Source organism: Falco rusticolus, chromosome Z, assembly GCF_015220075.1.
Source record: "Falco rusticolus isolate bFalRus1 chromosome Z, bFalRus1.pri, whole genome shotgun sequence".
NCBI lineage: Eukaryota > Metazoa > Chordata > Aves > Falconiformes > Falconidae > Falco > Falco rusticolus.
Genome location: NC_051210.1, coordinates 71,357,066 through 71,373,390, shown reverse-complemented (window position 1 = coordinate 71,373,390; position 16,325 = coordinate 71,357,066). Strand labels below are relative to the sequence as shown.

General features: G+C 38.6%; 1 protein-coding gene across 1 annotated transcript in view; it reads right to left on the bottom strand.

Annotated features, from left to right (window-relative positions):
* Nucleotides 1-16,325, bottom strand: part of LMBRD2 (LMBR1 domain containing 2) — a 42,701-nt gene that overhangs the window by 10,576 nt on the left and 15,800 nt on the right. The window contains exons 2-11 of the mRNA XM_037372990.1: nt 13,732-13,961; nt 13,211-13,290; nt 11,225-11,320; nt 10,352-10,519; nt 9,277-9,487; nt 4,668-4,742; nt 4,209-4,322; nt 3,430-3,613; nt 2,434-2,615; nt 1,539-1,672 (exon numbers count right to left, since the gene is read on the bottom strand). Of these exons, the coding sequence (XP_037228887.1) occupies nt 1,539-1,672; nt 2,434-2,615; nt 3,430-3,613; nt 4,209-4,322; nt 4,668-4,742; nt 9,277-9,487; nt 10,352-10,519; nt 11,225-11,320; nt 13,211-13,290; nt 13,732-13,905 (1,418 nt within the window). The 5' untranslated portion in view covers nt 13,906-13,961. The remainder of the gene's footprint in view (nt 1-1,538; nt 1,673-2,433; nt 2,616-3,429; nt 3,614-4,208; nt 4,323-4,667; nt 4,743-9,276; nt 9,488-10,351; nt 10,520-11,224; nt 11,321-13,210; nt 13,291-13,731; nt 13,962-16,325) is intronic.

The window sequence follows — 16,325 nt, the reverse complement described above, 5'->3', positions numbered from 1 at the left end:
CAGAAATTTGTTATGAGTCTGTCAGAAAGTTCACTACCTGAAGTTTCTACTAATGCTTCTTAGTTTATTAGAAAACCTTGCTGAAAAACATAGCTTCCTCACAGTAATTTTTATCTCAAAGCAGAATCTAAATATTCATGGCCTCCAAAGTTGAACAGATCAGACCTCAAATAGGAATGAAGTTTAATAGGAAAAACACCTCACAATTCAGTTATGTGTTCATACAATGGTAACCTTTAAATGTACACATTTCACATATATAAATAGCAATTTATTGCTTTATTTTTGCAGTTATAATATGTCACAACTCAACTGCTGGAAAAGAGAAGTGAACCTCTTCCTGATTGCTGAAACTAGTACTATTAATGTAAAGAATGTGGAGGTTCTATCTGGTAAATACTTACCTAAAGTATGGGGCAATACAGAGAATGACAACAAGCATTGGGTATATATAGTAGACTCCATCTGCAATGAAGGACAGGACTCTCATGGATCCCTTATCTGAAAGAAAAAATCCACATGGAGAAACTAATCAGCATATTCTACATATATCCATAAAGGTTATGTCATTTCACCATTTTCAGTCCACACACACAAACACCAATCCTTTACAGTTACTGAAAACAGGTAAATTATCATCAGATCTAATTCAGACAGTTACCCAGAATAACCAGATACAGAGGCTGCCTCTAACAGTGTATCAGCTCATAGGTTTCTAAGATGCTAGATGTTGCTGTCTCACCTAATCCAGAGCCAGTTCAAATCTGGTGGATCTTTTCATCTGCTGTGAAAGGAGTCTCTGGACAATACTAAGATCTACTTGCTAGCAACAAACATGTAGATGTAGTAACTTGCTATCCTACAGAAACTGGTTTTCAGTAAAACCAAACTCACTAGTTTCAGTGGCAAGTTAGATTTGCTCCCAAACTATAAATGTTTCCATATGCTAAAGCCAGTGGAAACCAAAGCTATTAGAAGTGAAGAACAACCTGAACTTTTGAGGATAATACTTTACTTTCTTCGGAAAGAGACCAAACAGAAAAAATAGAGCTATTGATGCCTCCTGGCAAACATTAACAAACTCCTGGTCTGTAAATAAATAAGTATTTCTACTTTGTTTAATACTAGCGAAAAGATTTGAGTATCTAAATCTTTCTGTAAGAAGCGTTTAAAAATATTTTGCCTATTGTCCAAACAATGTAGAAGGCTCAAACCCACATTTCCTGTCTTACGATGTATAAGCAGTTGGCTGAGTGTTTTTGTGAGATATTGTTGCATCCATATGGGTCAAGCCCAAAAAGTTCAAGCATAGTGGTGGAGTAAGACGGCAAAATAACCTGCACAAATGCGAGAGGCAACAGCATTTCAATTTCTTGCACTAAGAAATCATAACTGGATGTACCACAGAATAATGATGTACAGCTCAGTAAGATTTATACTAATACATTTATAAAAGAAATAATATAAATGAAAGTTTCATGGACATTTTCAATTGAATATTTGACACAAAATCTGCAAAATATATGCCATATACTCACATGCCACTGAAAAGGAGACTGTACGCATCTGTCTGATGATGTGAAGCTAAGTAGTAATAGTTAAATACACGAATTCTGAAGACAGTAGAGTAAACACAGATACTTAGGAAAAAGATGGTAAGAAAACAGGCCATCTGGGGGAAAAAAGAAGTTGTTTAAATGTGGAACTCTGCTAAAGGTTTAATGCATTCCACAATCTGTGCATGCAACAAGTTGACTGTAGTCTGACTTTTCATTTTGAGATGGCCCAGTAACACCAGCTCTGAGAAGAGTTTCAGGTTTTTTGACTAATTTGAGAATGATATTTGTAACATTCTGCACTTCATGTAAGTTAACACAATCAACTCTAGGAACATTTACTCCTTGTAAGTAAATGAAATTGCTGTAATTGCCTTGATAATTACTATGACTAATTCAACATTTCTTCCCACACAAAATGATCAAAACAAGTGTTTTCAATTCACAACCTATTTTGTTAGTACAGGAATTTTTCAGGTCAGTTCCTTTACTGATAGATTTGTGCACACATATGCTATAGCCACGCCTGTGACTGGATTTTTGGTCAGCAACAAATTCCTGTTTAGGAAAGAGAGGTCACACACATGGCTGATTAGACACAACCTAATTAAACACCCAAACTAACGTTTCACAAATTACTCAACACATGATATTCAGGCCAACCGCATCACACCTTCACCCCATATTGGTAGTGTTCTAAGAAGTGGCAAAATGCAGATTCCCTCCACTGAAACAAAATTTGGTATTACCGATTTTAGAGACCTTCTGAAAGTTGACAGATTATTTAGAGACTTGTTTTTAAATCAATCTGGTCTACTATTGTTGTAATAACAATCTATCTGAAAAGATTTCTGTTGAGTGATTACCTCAAACTTACCTCTATGTATATATAATTATATGTCTTTTCTGCCAGCTGTATGAAAACTGCAAATAGCGATAAAACCGGTTTTGTGCTGAAAAATGTACACTCTGACCATACAACAATTACAGAGAAGGTGGCCAGAACAACTGCAAGCACCCTGTAAAACCATGGTCGTAGAAGACATTCCCAGTACCACTCTGGAAAAAAGACAGACACATCCAGAACGGGTTAATAAAATACCACACAACCGAAAATGGAACTCACTCACAATAACTGTTATGAACTTCCCACATGCACACTCTTAAAATCAAGGCTGGGATATGTGGGATCACACACTCAGTTTCAGGGTTTTTCCAATGCCTAGAGATCTGGCTCAGCCCTAAGGAATCATGCACAACTGAGGAAAACAGAGTAAGATCTGGGAGGCACATTTTGTAAACATTTGGGCGTGTGGGGCGTGTAGAACAGAACTCTTCACTTTTGGCCCAAATACTCTAGGTAATGCACTTCCTGTTTGTTCATCTGTTACTTCCTCAGACACAAAGCTTAGGCTGTATACTATGAATTATAAGTTAAAACATGATTAGAAGACACCTTCTGAAAAGATGAAAAAGCAGCAGCCACATCTTCTAATGTTTGGTAACATGTCATGTACCAAACATGAGAGTCCTTTCCTCTTTGCTTTACTGGAAGAGTAGTGCCACCTCAATAATATCCTGCAAATGTAGAAGGTGGCCAAGATCCAGTAATTTAGTTGCTGTATTTCTTTCTTCTAAGGCTGCGAAGTTTGCTATTGCTATTACAGCATGTAACCACTATTAAACTTCTAAAAAACATAAAGCTTTTGGTCAAGACCATGAATCAGTAACGGAGGACTATTCCATTACATAAATGCATTAAGATGAATGTTTGCTTCTCTCTACTGTAACTGAACTTTTTATATAGAACAATCAGTTCTTCTTACAAAGCAGCACCAGTTACTCCTTTCACAATGTGCATGACAGCACTTACCAACTGTTGGTGTATAGAAATACTGAATAATTTTGTTCTCTGGTTCCTGGGAATGAAAGGTATGAACAAACTGTCGAGTTGCACTGGTTTCATTTTTTGCCACATCTTCTAGGTAAAATGCTTGTTCTAAAAGAATTTGCCACTGGACTTGTGTACGACGATGTCTCTGCACTGAATAGATTACCTACAATAAATTCCAAGAAATTATGGTTACAACATGCTTGTTTCAAGAAACAAGAAAAAAAGCCTTGCAATATCCCTTAAAGATGTCTGCATTACAGAACTGAGAAGATTAATTCTATATACTCACAAAAGCAGGAAGTTAATTCTCTAAAAATATAAATCCTAAGAAGACTACATACTTGACTACTGAGTTTTGCCGGTTTTTTATCACAGCCTATCTATAGCAGTTAACAGCCTACTTTTTCTACAATACCATTTTCTTTTCGTCTTAGTGAATATCAAGCTTTAACTACAATTTCTTTTTCAGAATGCACTATCAATCAATCATTTCAAAGCTTACTCACAGACAGTTAAAACGCTGTCAAGATATAACACAACATCAACACTTCTTATACATCCAGAAATTTAATCTGGACATCACTTGGAATATTAAACTTCTACATTTTCTTTTGCTGAGAAAACCTTCTGTTAAGTAGCAATCCCAAAATCCACTATACTTACCAATTCAGGTAAAGTGCACTGAAAACCTTTGTTTGACTAGCATTTATTCTCACTACATTAGCATAAGTGAGGCGTTCTCTCATTCACTAAAATACCTGCTTGTGAAGTTTGACCAAACTTTTTTCACTTGGATAACTGTTCTGTCTTTCATCAAAATCTTCATAATCATCCATGTTTCTACCCATTCTTTCCTGGTATTCAGTAGGACACTGGAAGGAAAAGGTAAGACTAAATGGAAGCTGAAGGAGTAGCAAGTGGTCTTTGTTAATTCTCTGTGCATGTTTGGGGCACTTCACGCAACTGAAAACTCACTCTAAGCATAGCTTTTGCCATTTCTAAAATATTATGTATGTTAAAATACAGCAGATAATTACATAAATCATAAGAAAGCATTACACAAAGGACTTCCTCTCAAAGCCTGGTCAGGAACCCACAAGATGCCAATCAGAAGTTTTATGTTAAGGGGAAAAGAAAAAAATATACAAGTATTCAGCAGGTGCAGGAAGCACCCCCTCCCAATTGAATAATATGGTTGAAGATAGGTAATTTATTACCTTTTTCAGTATTGTATCAACACATTTTCTCAATGGGTGGTTATACTTGATACTCTCACTTACTTTACGGACCTCCTGTGAGGAAAAAGAATGATTGTTACATTATGTTAAATAGAACAAGAGATTTTACAAAGTCTGATAAGAGTTCCAGCCCTCCCAACGGAAGACATAAGTATCAGAGTTAAAAACAATAGACATTCATAAAACCCACAACTTTACTAGACAAATAATAAAAAATAATTGAAGGACTATTCATAAAGAACATCTACGTGTTTTTTAAAAAAAGCACAAGTCTGTGTGCAAACATTACTCTGTGAATGTATGGAGGCTTGGTTTCTATGCATGAATGCTGAAAACAGAAAAAAAAATTCTTGTTTGTTATAGGCAAAAAGAACTACTTTCATTCTTATCTGGTGTAGTTCCTTTTTTTTTTTTTTTCTTTGAGCAGCTTCAGGAATATCATTTTACACTACTTCAGTTTGTATCTTCCCCACATTTGCATCTGCACATACCTCACTTCTGAGACCATCTGGTATTTAAAAGTAATAAAAAGATGCTACCTAACAGGTAGGTAAGTTGTGTCAGAAGTGGCTTCAGAGTTTAATAGGCTTACTGAGAACTAGACTTTATTTTTCATCCTACTGGCAATCCAGAGTAATCTTTTCACACTGTTTTGTTGTTACAACCAGCACTTTAAAAACAACTATGAGTTCCAGAGAGTGTGGAGGACAGAAATAATTGCAAAGGCTTAAAAATCCTGTCAAATAGGATCACTGGGCATACAGAAGGACTTTATCTGTTTAGTCTGACAAAGCACAAAAATCCTAAGCCTACACAAGAGCATGTCCTTCCTTTTCACTGGTTAAGTTGCACTTCCAGTGCCACTGTTTCATCTTTGATCCTGTTTGTATTAGTCTGTAGCTGCCTTGCTCTCCAGAAACAAGAGCGTGCCAACAGACACTCTTCCTTTCAGAGTGAGGAATTCTGTTACTTTTTGTCATTGGTTCATAGGAGCATCTTCTAAGCAGCTGAAGGTTGTGCAGTACAAGGGAACTCTTGTGAAGTAGTTCACTGATCTCAGGAGAACATTCTTTATGGGTTGTGAATCTCAAGTTCACTGATCTCAGGAGAGAACATTCTTGACGGGTTCTGGAATTTCAGGCAGCTGATGCTAGGGAGCCATGTGCTAATAGCAAGAAGCCTGTCTAAATGAAGTGAAGAAACAGAACAATAGGTAAGGAGCTCACCTTTCTTTGAGCTAACCACCAGGTTCATAGGCAAACGCTGGCCAGCCCCACAGGAAGGCAGGGCTTTACAGCCTGCAGTAATGTATTTTAAGGTTTGATTCTGGGAGCGCGGGTCCCTGCCCTGTTAAGCAGGACTTAGCTCACGGGAAGAGCTCCTCTCAGGCACTGCATTTCTCACCCGTGGCCTTTTTTTCCCATTTAAGCTACCTCTGCGGAGAGCTAGTTTTTAAGACCTTCTGTCTAGAGTTTTGAACTGTAATTTTGAAGATGCGTGCACGTTATTTCAAAACAACTCTTACCTGTTATCAGTTGCAGTCTGGTGAAAATTAGGCCTTTCATTTTGTATTTCAACATTAAAATAAAAACCATGGTCAGAACCGTGCTCCTGTAGCAGACACTACAGAGCACGAGGCACCTTGGGCCCTAGTGACCTGCAACAGCAGGATTCCACCGCAGCCTCCCCCCTCCTGCCGTCACATCCCAGGAACAGACCAGAAGCTTTAGCAGCTGCAGACACGCACAAGCAAGGTCCGCACGGACGAACTGCACTGGATGAGAAGCTTTGGTGCCAAGGTTATTCTTTCTTCTGTTTTAGGCAGTAAGAGGAAAAAGTGCAGCCGAAAATGACCTGTAATGCAAATCAACTTCTGGCTTCAGGGCTGGTGCTGTCGTGAGGGTTTGGGCTTCTGTGACAATGGGACATTCCTTGACTATAGCCTGTTTAGAGAGGAACGGGATCCACCTGTGTAGAAGAAGCAAGGGGAATCTTGTGGCAGTAGGCTGGCCAGCTTGGTGGGGCTGGCTTTAACCTGAAGGACTGGTGGGCATGGGTCCAAAGTGGCAGTGCTCACGCCGTCACACCCAGCTGGGGAATAAGCCAGGCCAACCAGAGCAGCAATGTATGTTCCTTAGCAGCCTCCCAAGAGCAGAACCAGGCGGCCAACGGCTTCAACTGCCAGTCTCTTTTCAGTAGTGCCCAGTGACACAGGACACGGGCAACGGGCACAAATGGCAACACAGGAGGTTCCGTCTGAATCTGGGGAGAATATTCTCTACTTGGAGGGTGACAAGAGCCCTGGAACAGGCTGCCCAGAGAGGCTGTCGAGTCTCCCTCTCCGGAGTCATTCAAAACATGCCTGCGTGTGATTCTGTGCAACCTACTGTAGGTGAGGCCGCTGTAGCAGTTTGCTTTGATAAGGCAAAGCAGCTTGTGTCTTGGAAAATGAGTTTAGCTGTAGGTCTCAATTCCCTTTCTATTTTATCATATTCAGTACTTTTTTATAATCTTTTTGGAACTTTGCTCATCGTAGTAACTAAGTGCAGCATCTTGCACAAAAGCTTTACACCTTCTGTTCTGAGAGCAGCAATATATGTTCTTTAGGCGGATCCTTTTGCACCCCTCCCGGGACACCTGCATGCTAAATTACCTCTTGGAAACATCAGTACACCAACACATGTAGAATGGGGAATAAACTGGAAGAACTAGAGTTCTGTGTGCGGTCACAGGGTCATGATCTCATTGCAGTTACAGAGGCATGGCGGAATAGCTCAGATCAAGTAAAATTTCTTCACTGAAAAGGTCGTCACCATTGGAACAGGCTGCCCAGGGAGGTGGTAGAATCACCACCCCTGAAAGTGTTTAAAAAACATGTATCTTTGGTGGTTAGGGACATGGTTCAGTGGTGGACTTGACAGTCCTGGGTTAAGGGTTGGACTTGATCTTAAAGGTCTTTTCCAACCTAAATGGTTCTATGTTTCTATGACTGATACACTATCATAGATGCCTGTGCACTTTTTAGGAAAGACAGGCTAGCAAGGAGAGGTGGTGGTGTTGTCTTTATGTGAGGGAGCAACTGGAACGTGTCAAGCTCTCCCTAGGGGTAGATGCAGAACAACTTGAGAGGTTACATTAAGGAGCAGGCCAACACAGGTGATGCTGTTCTGTGTGTTTGCTACAGGCCACCCGATCAGGAAGAGGAAGTCGGTGAGGCCTTCTACAGACAACTGGAGCCTCATGGTCACAGGCCCTGGTTCTCATGGGGGACTTCAGCTCCCTGGTATCCACTGGAAAGACAACGCAGCTAGGCTTATGTGGTCCAGGAAGTTCCTCCAGAGCACTGATTATAACTTTTTGACACAGGTGGTGGAGAAGCCAATGAGGCGAGGTGTGCTTCTGCACCTTGTGCTAACACACACAGAAGGACTGGTTGGGGATGTGAAGGCTGGGGTCAGCCTCAGCTGCAGTGATGGTGGAGTTCAGTATCCTGAATGGAAGAAGGATGTTGTCTACCTTGACCCCGGCAAAGCTTCTGACACTGCCTCCTCCCATAATATCTTCATATAAGCTCCAGAAGTGTGGGTTAGATGAGCAGACAACCTGCTCTAGGTGAAACTGCTTTAGCAGGGGGTTGGACTGTGTCCTGTCACTGGACATCAGGGAGAAGAGATCAGCACCTGATTCTCCAGGCATCTGGAAAATGCTCTGAATAATTTCCTTTAAAATTTGGTCAGCCCCGATATGGTCGGGCAGTCGGACTAGATCATTGTAGTTCTCTTCCAGCTGAAACATTCTATTCTATTCCAGTGAACGAAGTTTTTGTTGCTCATTTTCCAATAAGTTCTGCAGTTATGTCCCACTTAGATGTTTCTAGCAATTTCTTCAAAATGGTATTACTGAAGAATGAAAGTTCTACTATTATGTTGACATATCACAGAAGTCCCACCCTACCCTACAACTCTTCAGAAGAAGTATTATTTCCAAGCCATGGTATCAGAGCAGTAGAATACTGAATAGCTATTCAACACGTTGCATTTCATTCTGTTCTTGAACTACAGTAGAGCCTACTGCTTACTTACAAATAGCAATAAACAGTCTCAAAATAAACTCTTAGAAAAAACCAATGATCTATATATTCTGTTCTCAAAAGGCATACAGCATGGTCCCACAAAACCAACTTGGAAACTCTTGTCAAGATTCCAGAAATATACTGGCAGCAGAGCATAAAAACAAGCATACACAAGTTGCATGAACACCAGTAAAACATATGTACAATGTATTTTCAAGTTCACTCTGGAATGTTATTCATTAATGACCAATATTACTATAAAAGGGTCAATAAAATAATAAAATCAACAAATTATGGCTATCAAATTAACAAGTTCTTCACATCAGGGACTATATCTCTTTTAATTTTTACACAGGATCAAGTATCATCAAGGAGCACACTATAGTGATTTTCTTAATTTACTGGTATTTCACGTAAGTTCTTTATGTTTTCTTGCCACAAGTGCCCAATACCAGAAAATTCCGAGATGATTAACAGAAGCCTTCACTTATTTCACAGTGGAAGGTAGTTACTTACCTCCATAATGTCCTCTAAATTCTCTTCTGCGTCTGCTTTTTCAGTCATCAGTTTGGCAGCTTTGAAATAGGTCTTCATGAGTAGATAACCCCTCTTGGCGCCATTCCAGTGAGAACGGGGTATTTCCACCAAACCATAACCCAAAAGCAATACAAGAAGAAAGAGACCCCATGTGTTTGCAGCAGCTATCCCAATGGTCTGAAGTTGGTTCCTAAGGGGAGGGGGGAGGGGGGGGGGGGGAGGGAGGAAAACAAAAAAAAAGAAAAAACAAACAGCATACTCCTACCCCACCTGCAAGAAAGTGACCTTAAAGTATCTATGCTCAATATGGCTTTCAAGTTCACAGCAACAGACTTAGTATAATCTGTAATTCTCACCTAGGGCCAGTCTGTTACTTGCCCATACCTAAAGCTGCCATGATTTTTCTTTATCTGTTTTTGCCCCTTCTGGAAGGAAGGCAAAAAAAAAAAAAAAAAAGTTTGTTCTCGAAGGAGTATGTTCCTTTAGGAAACAACATGCACTTAGCAAGCTTACCGGAAGCGTGGTCATAACACCATAATGACAGTCACTGTAAGAAACAGCCTGAGAACCCAGGATTTATATTCAGAAGTGGAAGTCAAAATCAACTAGGCATTACATGAGTGCGGAAGACCATCAGCAATGTTATAAATACCAATTATTTTAACCCACCTTATTGCCTTTGAATAGAACCTACAGTAGACAGAAGCACTACACCATAAATGCTCACAGAGACATTCTGGAAAATGTTGTTCTGAAAACACTGAGAAAGTTTCTGCATGAATTGCAAATGCATTTGTAGGGAATAAAAAAAAACCCCACTGCAAATATAAGAAGATTCCTCTGCCATACATATACAAATTTGTCTACTAGTTTTCTGATTTTTATTGCGTAGTCAAAAAATACCTTTCCATAAAAGTCAGCAAAACTTTCCAAATATCTAGTAAAAAACAGACCAACTAAAATTGTTTTTTTAAAAAAGACCCATTTCATCTGCAAAAAAGACACGTGACAATTTCTTAAGAACTCATGTAAGTGCTTCCAATATTATTCTTACCATTGTAAATTGAAGTTTGGGTTTACAGCCACATATATCAAAAATGCTCCAAAAATCAGCAAGTAAGTGCCATAATAGATTGCATTCTCAATCAACGCAGTTTTAATCTTTCCAGTAATGGAGAATCCTCCTGATCTAGCATATGACTGCATGAAAGGTAAGAGAATCCTAGGAGGAAAGCAAAGAAAACCAAACCACATCAGCCAACAAACAAAGTAAGAGAGATTGAGACAAGAGTGTTTAAGCTAAAGACTCCTAAGCTTCTAATAAATTAGCTAGTTATATGTTTTTATTCTAGATGTGCTGGTCTGATGCCAAACCTTAAACACGCTGCAGATAAAAACATTACAGTTAGCTTTACTATGAAAAATCTGTGTTAACTGGGAAGTCACTACCAACCCTGATTCCTGACTGAGTTACAAAAATAATTATTTGATGATAGGTTGATCAGAAGCCACACATCAATCTAACCCAAAAGCACAGACCATCTGTTTGCTGTAGCTGTATCTATAGCTTTATATAGTATACCAAATAAAATCAAATAATTTACAATATTGCTCAAAAATCACCCAACTTATTCATGTAATTATTTTGGTGCTCAGTTGCCTAAACCCCATTTTTTCAGGCAATCTATCGTAAACTGCTCAGTTTCAACTATAAAAATGAACCAAGAGTAAATGGCTACCACCTAAAAAGGAGAAAAAAAAAAGTATAGTCAATTTAGTACAGTAATTATTAGAGAAATTTTACTGCTAGCAAATAATATATGATTAGGTAGCTCTGTGACATAGTGATATATATTCTTAAAGAGTATGCTGTGAGTGTTGAGATGTTGCACTTAGATAGTCTGTCATATTCTTTTGCCTTACTTACCATGTTAAAAACTGTGACGTCCAATATACAACACGCCAGAAAATTGGCATAATTCCATTAGGAATATAGCTCCATGGTTTCAAACATTTTTGCTTGCTGTAACAGTGTAAAGAAGCTTACTGTTAATTGTAGGGCCAAGATAAAACACATTTTCTATAAATTCCCTTATCTAGAAAGTTATTTGAAAATAGAAGTAATACACTACTGTTTGAGTACAGAGTCAACCATCAGTCATCTCAGAAGAAAATAAAATTAATCACCACTTAAAAATATTTATTGTTCTCCTCACTGCAAATAACATAACTAGACAGGACAGCTTTCTTGGAGAAAACCATAGTAGCTCAAAGTCTACAGAGAAATAAGCAATTAAACAATTGAACGTTACATTTTTTTCTTTTTAGGCAGGAAGTACTTCATGCAAAGAAAAAACATTTCTGTAGACAGAAGACTACTCAACTTTAGTTAGTACAGCAGGGTTTTAAAAAATATCTAGGGACTCCATCATCTAGCTCTACTACTTAAGAGGACTTAGCAGTGAAAAATATGCGTTAACTGTTTCTTCTGTCACCCAGCCAGATATAGTCAGGCTTACATATACTTTGACTTGTTGAACCAATACTTTTCTGACAGGTAGTTTGCTTCAGAAGACCAGAAAAGCCATGAGAGCCTTTTCAGTAAAGGAAGAGCAAAAGACAAAGTGCCCATCCACATTAAGGCACTTCCTGGTTTTTTTCATTATACCTGTCTGGATAATGAAGTGGTGGTGAATCAAGGGGCAATATAATCAATTTAATGGGATTATCTATTGAGAAAAAATCAGCATTTTCCAGGGTGAAACCAGTTAAGCCTAAACTGTGAATTTTTATGTAAACAGCCTAAATTTCTTCAAAGTTATCATATTACCATAGAATGACAGGTAGCGTGACTAAAGGATTCAAATAAAGTTTTAAGATCTGAGTGGCACCAACACCACATCTGCTCAAATCTTACTTAACTGATACTTCTATTTTATATATTCAAGTCATATACTACAGTATAACATCCATCAGCATGTTCTGAAACTGTACAGCAATTAAAAGGCTACTGAATAGTTTTCAAATTTTGTGTTTACCTATCTACATTTAATTAATGTGCACTGGGTGGTCTTAAATAAAGGGTACAACGTTGTGTCATGAAGTCTGGCATTTTACTGTTCTTCCATGGATATACAATATCCAGATAGCCTCTGCTTCAGGGCAACAAAACCGGCAGTACTTTGCATGGATGTTATCAACTGACATCTTAAAATGCTCTAATCACCCTACAGATAACTACACTGCACACATCTACAAGATGTGGAAATAGCCAGTGGAGGCTAAAGTATAAGCAGCCATGGAAAGAGGCCACAATTAGCCTACACTGACCATGCTACAGGGAGTATTTTCTTCCTGCAAGAAGACTAAGCTGGCTATCATTACTCTGATAGACTACGGTAAATTTCAGATAACTTCAATTACTATATATATGCAATTATAATAAGTAGATAGATATGCTGCTTACATGTAAGATAAGCCTACTCATTTCATTCAAAAGCTATAAAATTAGGTTTTCAGACCTACAGCCTTTAAGATTGTGGAGGAAAGATAAACATTTACCAAGACCTCTTTGCATAGATAAACAGCATTGCTTGAAAAGCTTAGTTCTATTACTTTAACAATAAAAGAGAAGAAATCTAGCATGAAATATAAAAAAAATTAAAAAAATTAAAAAAGGAATATTTAGGTAATCTGTTAGAACCGCTGTATAATTACTATCAATAGATTCAGATGCACTTTTCTTCACCTCTTCCTTCACCTTCCTGTATACACAACCTTCAAGTGTTGTATCACACAGAAAACACTTGTTTATTAGCCTTAAAAACACAGTACACTCCTAGCATTTTAAAAAAAGAAAATCATAAAATACCTCTTTAAAAACAATCTAATGAAGAAAACGTATAGCTCATACCTTGGAGCAAGAGTAACATAAGAGCCATTAGTTTCTGCAGGGCTGGAGTTAACAGCAAGTTTGCACCGATTATAAATAGTCTAAAAGACAATTAATTTTGTATCAGTGACTAAAAAATGTATAGCATTTATTTAAAAATAAGTCATTCCCCATTTTTAAAGACATTTCCTGTACTCTAGGTTTACATTTGAGAGCATTTATCCTACTCACCCCTCAAAACAACAGGCAATCTATAGTACAAGTAAAAAACAAAGTGTTTTTATGTTTCCTAAATAAATTTTTAAAACTGTTAAGTTTTAAAACATTTGAAATAGACTTGTTATCTGATCTGATCAACAAAATCAAAATTAATTGTAAACACTGACACCATCATGCAAAAAGTTAACAAGTGTTTAGTTTTGTAAGATACTGCCTGGAAAATGTATTTGCTGTTTAAAATACTGTCTTTTTGAAATTACGATTTTAAAAAAATACCATACACAGTTTATGCAACTAAACAGAAAATCTCACAAGTTTCTTACCGTACTGACGTCCAGAGGCAGTATAAATACAATAAGAAAGCAAAGATACCAAGCCAGTAACGTTGCTATGATCACCAGCCTATGCTGTTTCTTGAAGTCTCCATACCGATGCAGTAGGAATAAGGCTAGAAAAAAGACAAATACTATCTCAAGGCCCAACGCTGCACCACTCATTATTGAATGTTCACTCCAGCTACACAGCGCAGCTCACGTAGGAAAGCAGATCGTAACTGTAAGACAAAAAGACATTGATTACATTAAAATTTCTGGAAGATAATTACACAGAAAAGAGTAGTTTAACAGACATTTTCAATATACTAATAGACTTATTTCACATGACAAGAACTCTGATCAGATGAAGAACAAGACTTCTAGCAAGGTGCTTTAAAGTCCTCTGCAGACATATCTATAATTCTCTTTTTTTTTATTTCTAGCAGCATAGTAGAACAACTCCTCTTCATCTTCTTGATACACAATATAGATCCAGAAGTCAAATCTCTGTGCTTGAATAAGACTATAAGCCTAACTTTTAAGTCCAGTATCAATTTCAAAACAAAACCTATTTTGCTCTTTTTTTTTTCTTTTAGAAGAAATCAACTAATTTGGAAAAAGGGTTAAGTGTTTAAAGTACATGTTTCTAGAAAGCTAATGAACAACATTTTTTAATGGACCATTCCTCAATATGCATTTAAACACTATACTAATTTAACAGAGAACAAAAATACAGAGAAATCATAGAACAGTTTGGGTTGGAAGGGACCCTAAAGATCATCTAGTTTCAACCCCCTGCCGCAGGCAGGGACACCTTCCACCAGACCAGGTTGCTCAAAGTCCCATCCAGCCTAGTCCTGAACACTTCCAGGGAAGGGGCATCCACAACTTTGGGGCTGCCCTGACATAGGTGCAGAACCTTGCACTTGGCCTTGTTGAACCTCATGAGGTTCACTCAGGCCCACCTCTCAAGCATGTCAAGGTCCCTCTGCATGGCATCCCTTCCCTCCAGTGTCAACTGCACCACACAGTTGGTGTCATCAGCAAACTTACTGACCCACTGCCACTGTTAATGTCACCAACAAAGACACTGAACAGCACTGGTCCCAGTACAGACTTCTGGGGAATTCCGCTCATCACTGATTTCCACTTGGACACTGAGCCATTAACCACAACTCTGAGTGTAACCATCCAGCCAATTCTTTACCCACCAAGTGCTCCACCCATCAAATCCATGTCTCTCCAGGTCAGAGGCAAGGTAGTCACATGGGGCAGTGTCAAAAGCTTTGCACAATTCCAGGATGCCACCTGACAATGCTGTTGTCACAGAAGTTCACCAAATTCCAAATGACCTGCCCTTAGTGAAGGCATGTTGGCTGTCACCAATCACCTTCTTATCTTCCATGTGTCTTAACAAATTTTGCTGGAGGATCTGCTTCATGATCCTGCCAGGCACCAAGGTGAGACTGACTAGCTTGTAGCTTCCCAGGTCTTCCTTATTTCCCTTTTTAAATATGGTAGATATGTTTCCCCTTTTCCAGTCCATGAGAACTTCACCAGACTGCTACTTCCTCTCAAATACAGATAGTGGCTTAGCCACTTCATCTGCCAGTTCCCTCAAGACCATCAAGATGCATCAGATGCATCTCAACAGGTCCCATGGACATGTGCACCTTCACATTCCTTAGATGGTCTCGAACCTGATCTTCTCCTATAGCTGGCAGCTCTTCATCTTCCCAGTCCCTGCCTTTGCCTTCTGCAACATGGGCAGTGTGGCTGGAGCACTTGCCAGTGAAGACTGAGGCAAAGAAGTCATGAAGTACCTCAGCCTTCTCCACGTCCCAGGTAACTGGGTATCCCGTTTCCTTCTGGAGATGACCCACATTTTCCCTAGTCTTCCTTTCATCACTGATGTACCTATAGAAGTTTTTCTCGTTGCCCTTGATGTCCCTGGCCAGATCTCATTCTATCAGTGCTTCAGCTTTCCTAACCTGATCCCTGGCTGTGCGGACAGTTTCTCTGTATACTTCCCAGGCTACCTGTAGGCTTCCTTTTTGTGTTTTATTTAGTCCATGTGTTATCGATTTGTTAATAAGTTAAAATTGATTGACTTTGATTGATTATTTGATTTTATAGAATTATTTTATAGAATAGAAATACAGAAGGATAAAAATATATTTTGAGGAAACTTATGATTATTTAGTAAAAGCTGTTATGAGACCCTCTGTACATCCTGTACCAAGGCCAGAAGAATGGGCCGGAATCATTGTTGAAACTTAAGTAATAATTTAGCGTTTGAAAGGTTTCTTTGTATCTGACCAGTCTTCTGTATATAGAAAGTGTATTGAGATGTCAGAATATGAGATTAACGGAAATTGGGAAGAGTCGACTGGATCAGCTTGTAGTTGCCTGCCAAGAAACCGTGAACTTTAGTAAAAGGTAATTCCGGCAGGGGGAGATCGCGACCACCGACTCATATACCACCTACCCAAATCGTACCCCAGACCCATTTCTGGACCTTTCTAAGCTCTATTGCGCAGAATCGGATATGGGAGGAGAATATGTTAATGATTTATGGGAAATATTATGATTATGTATGAACA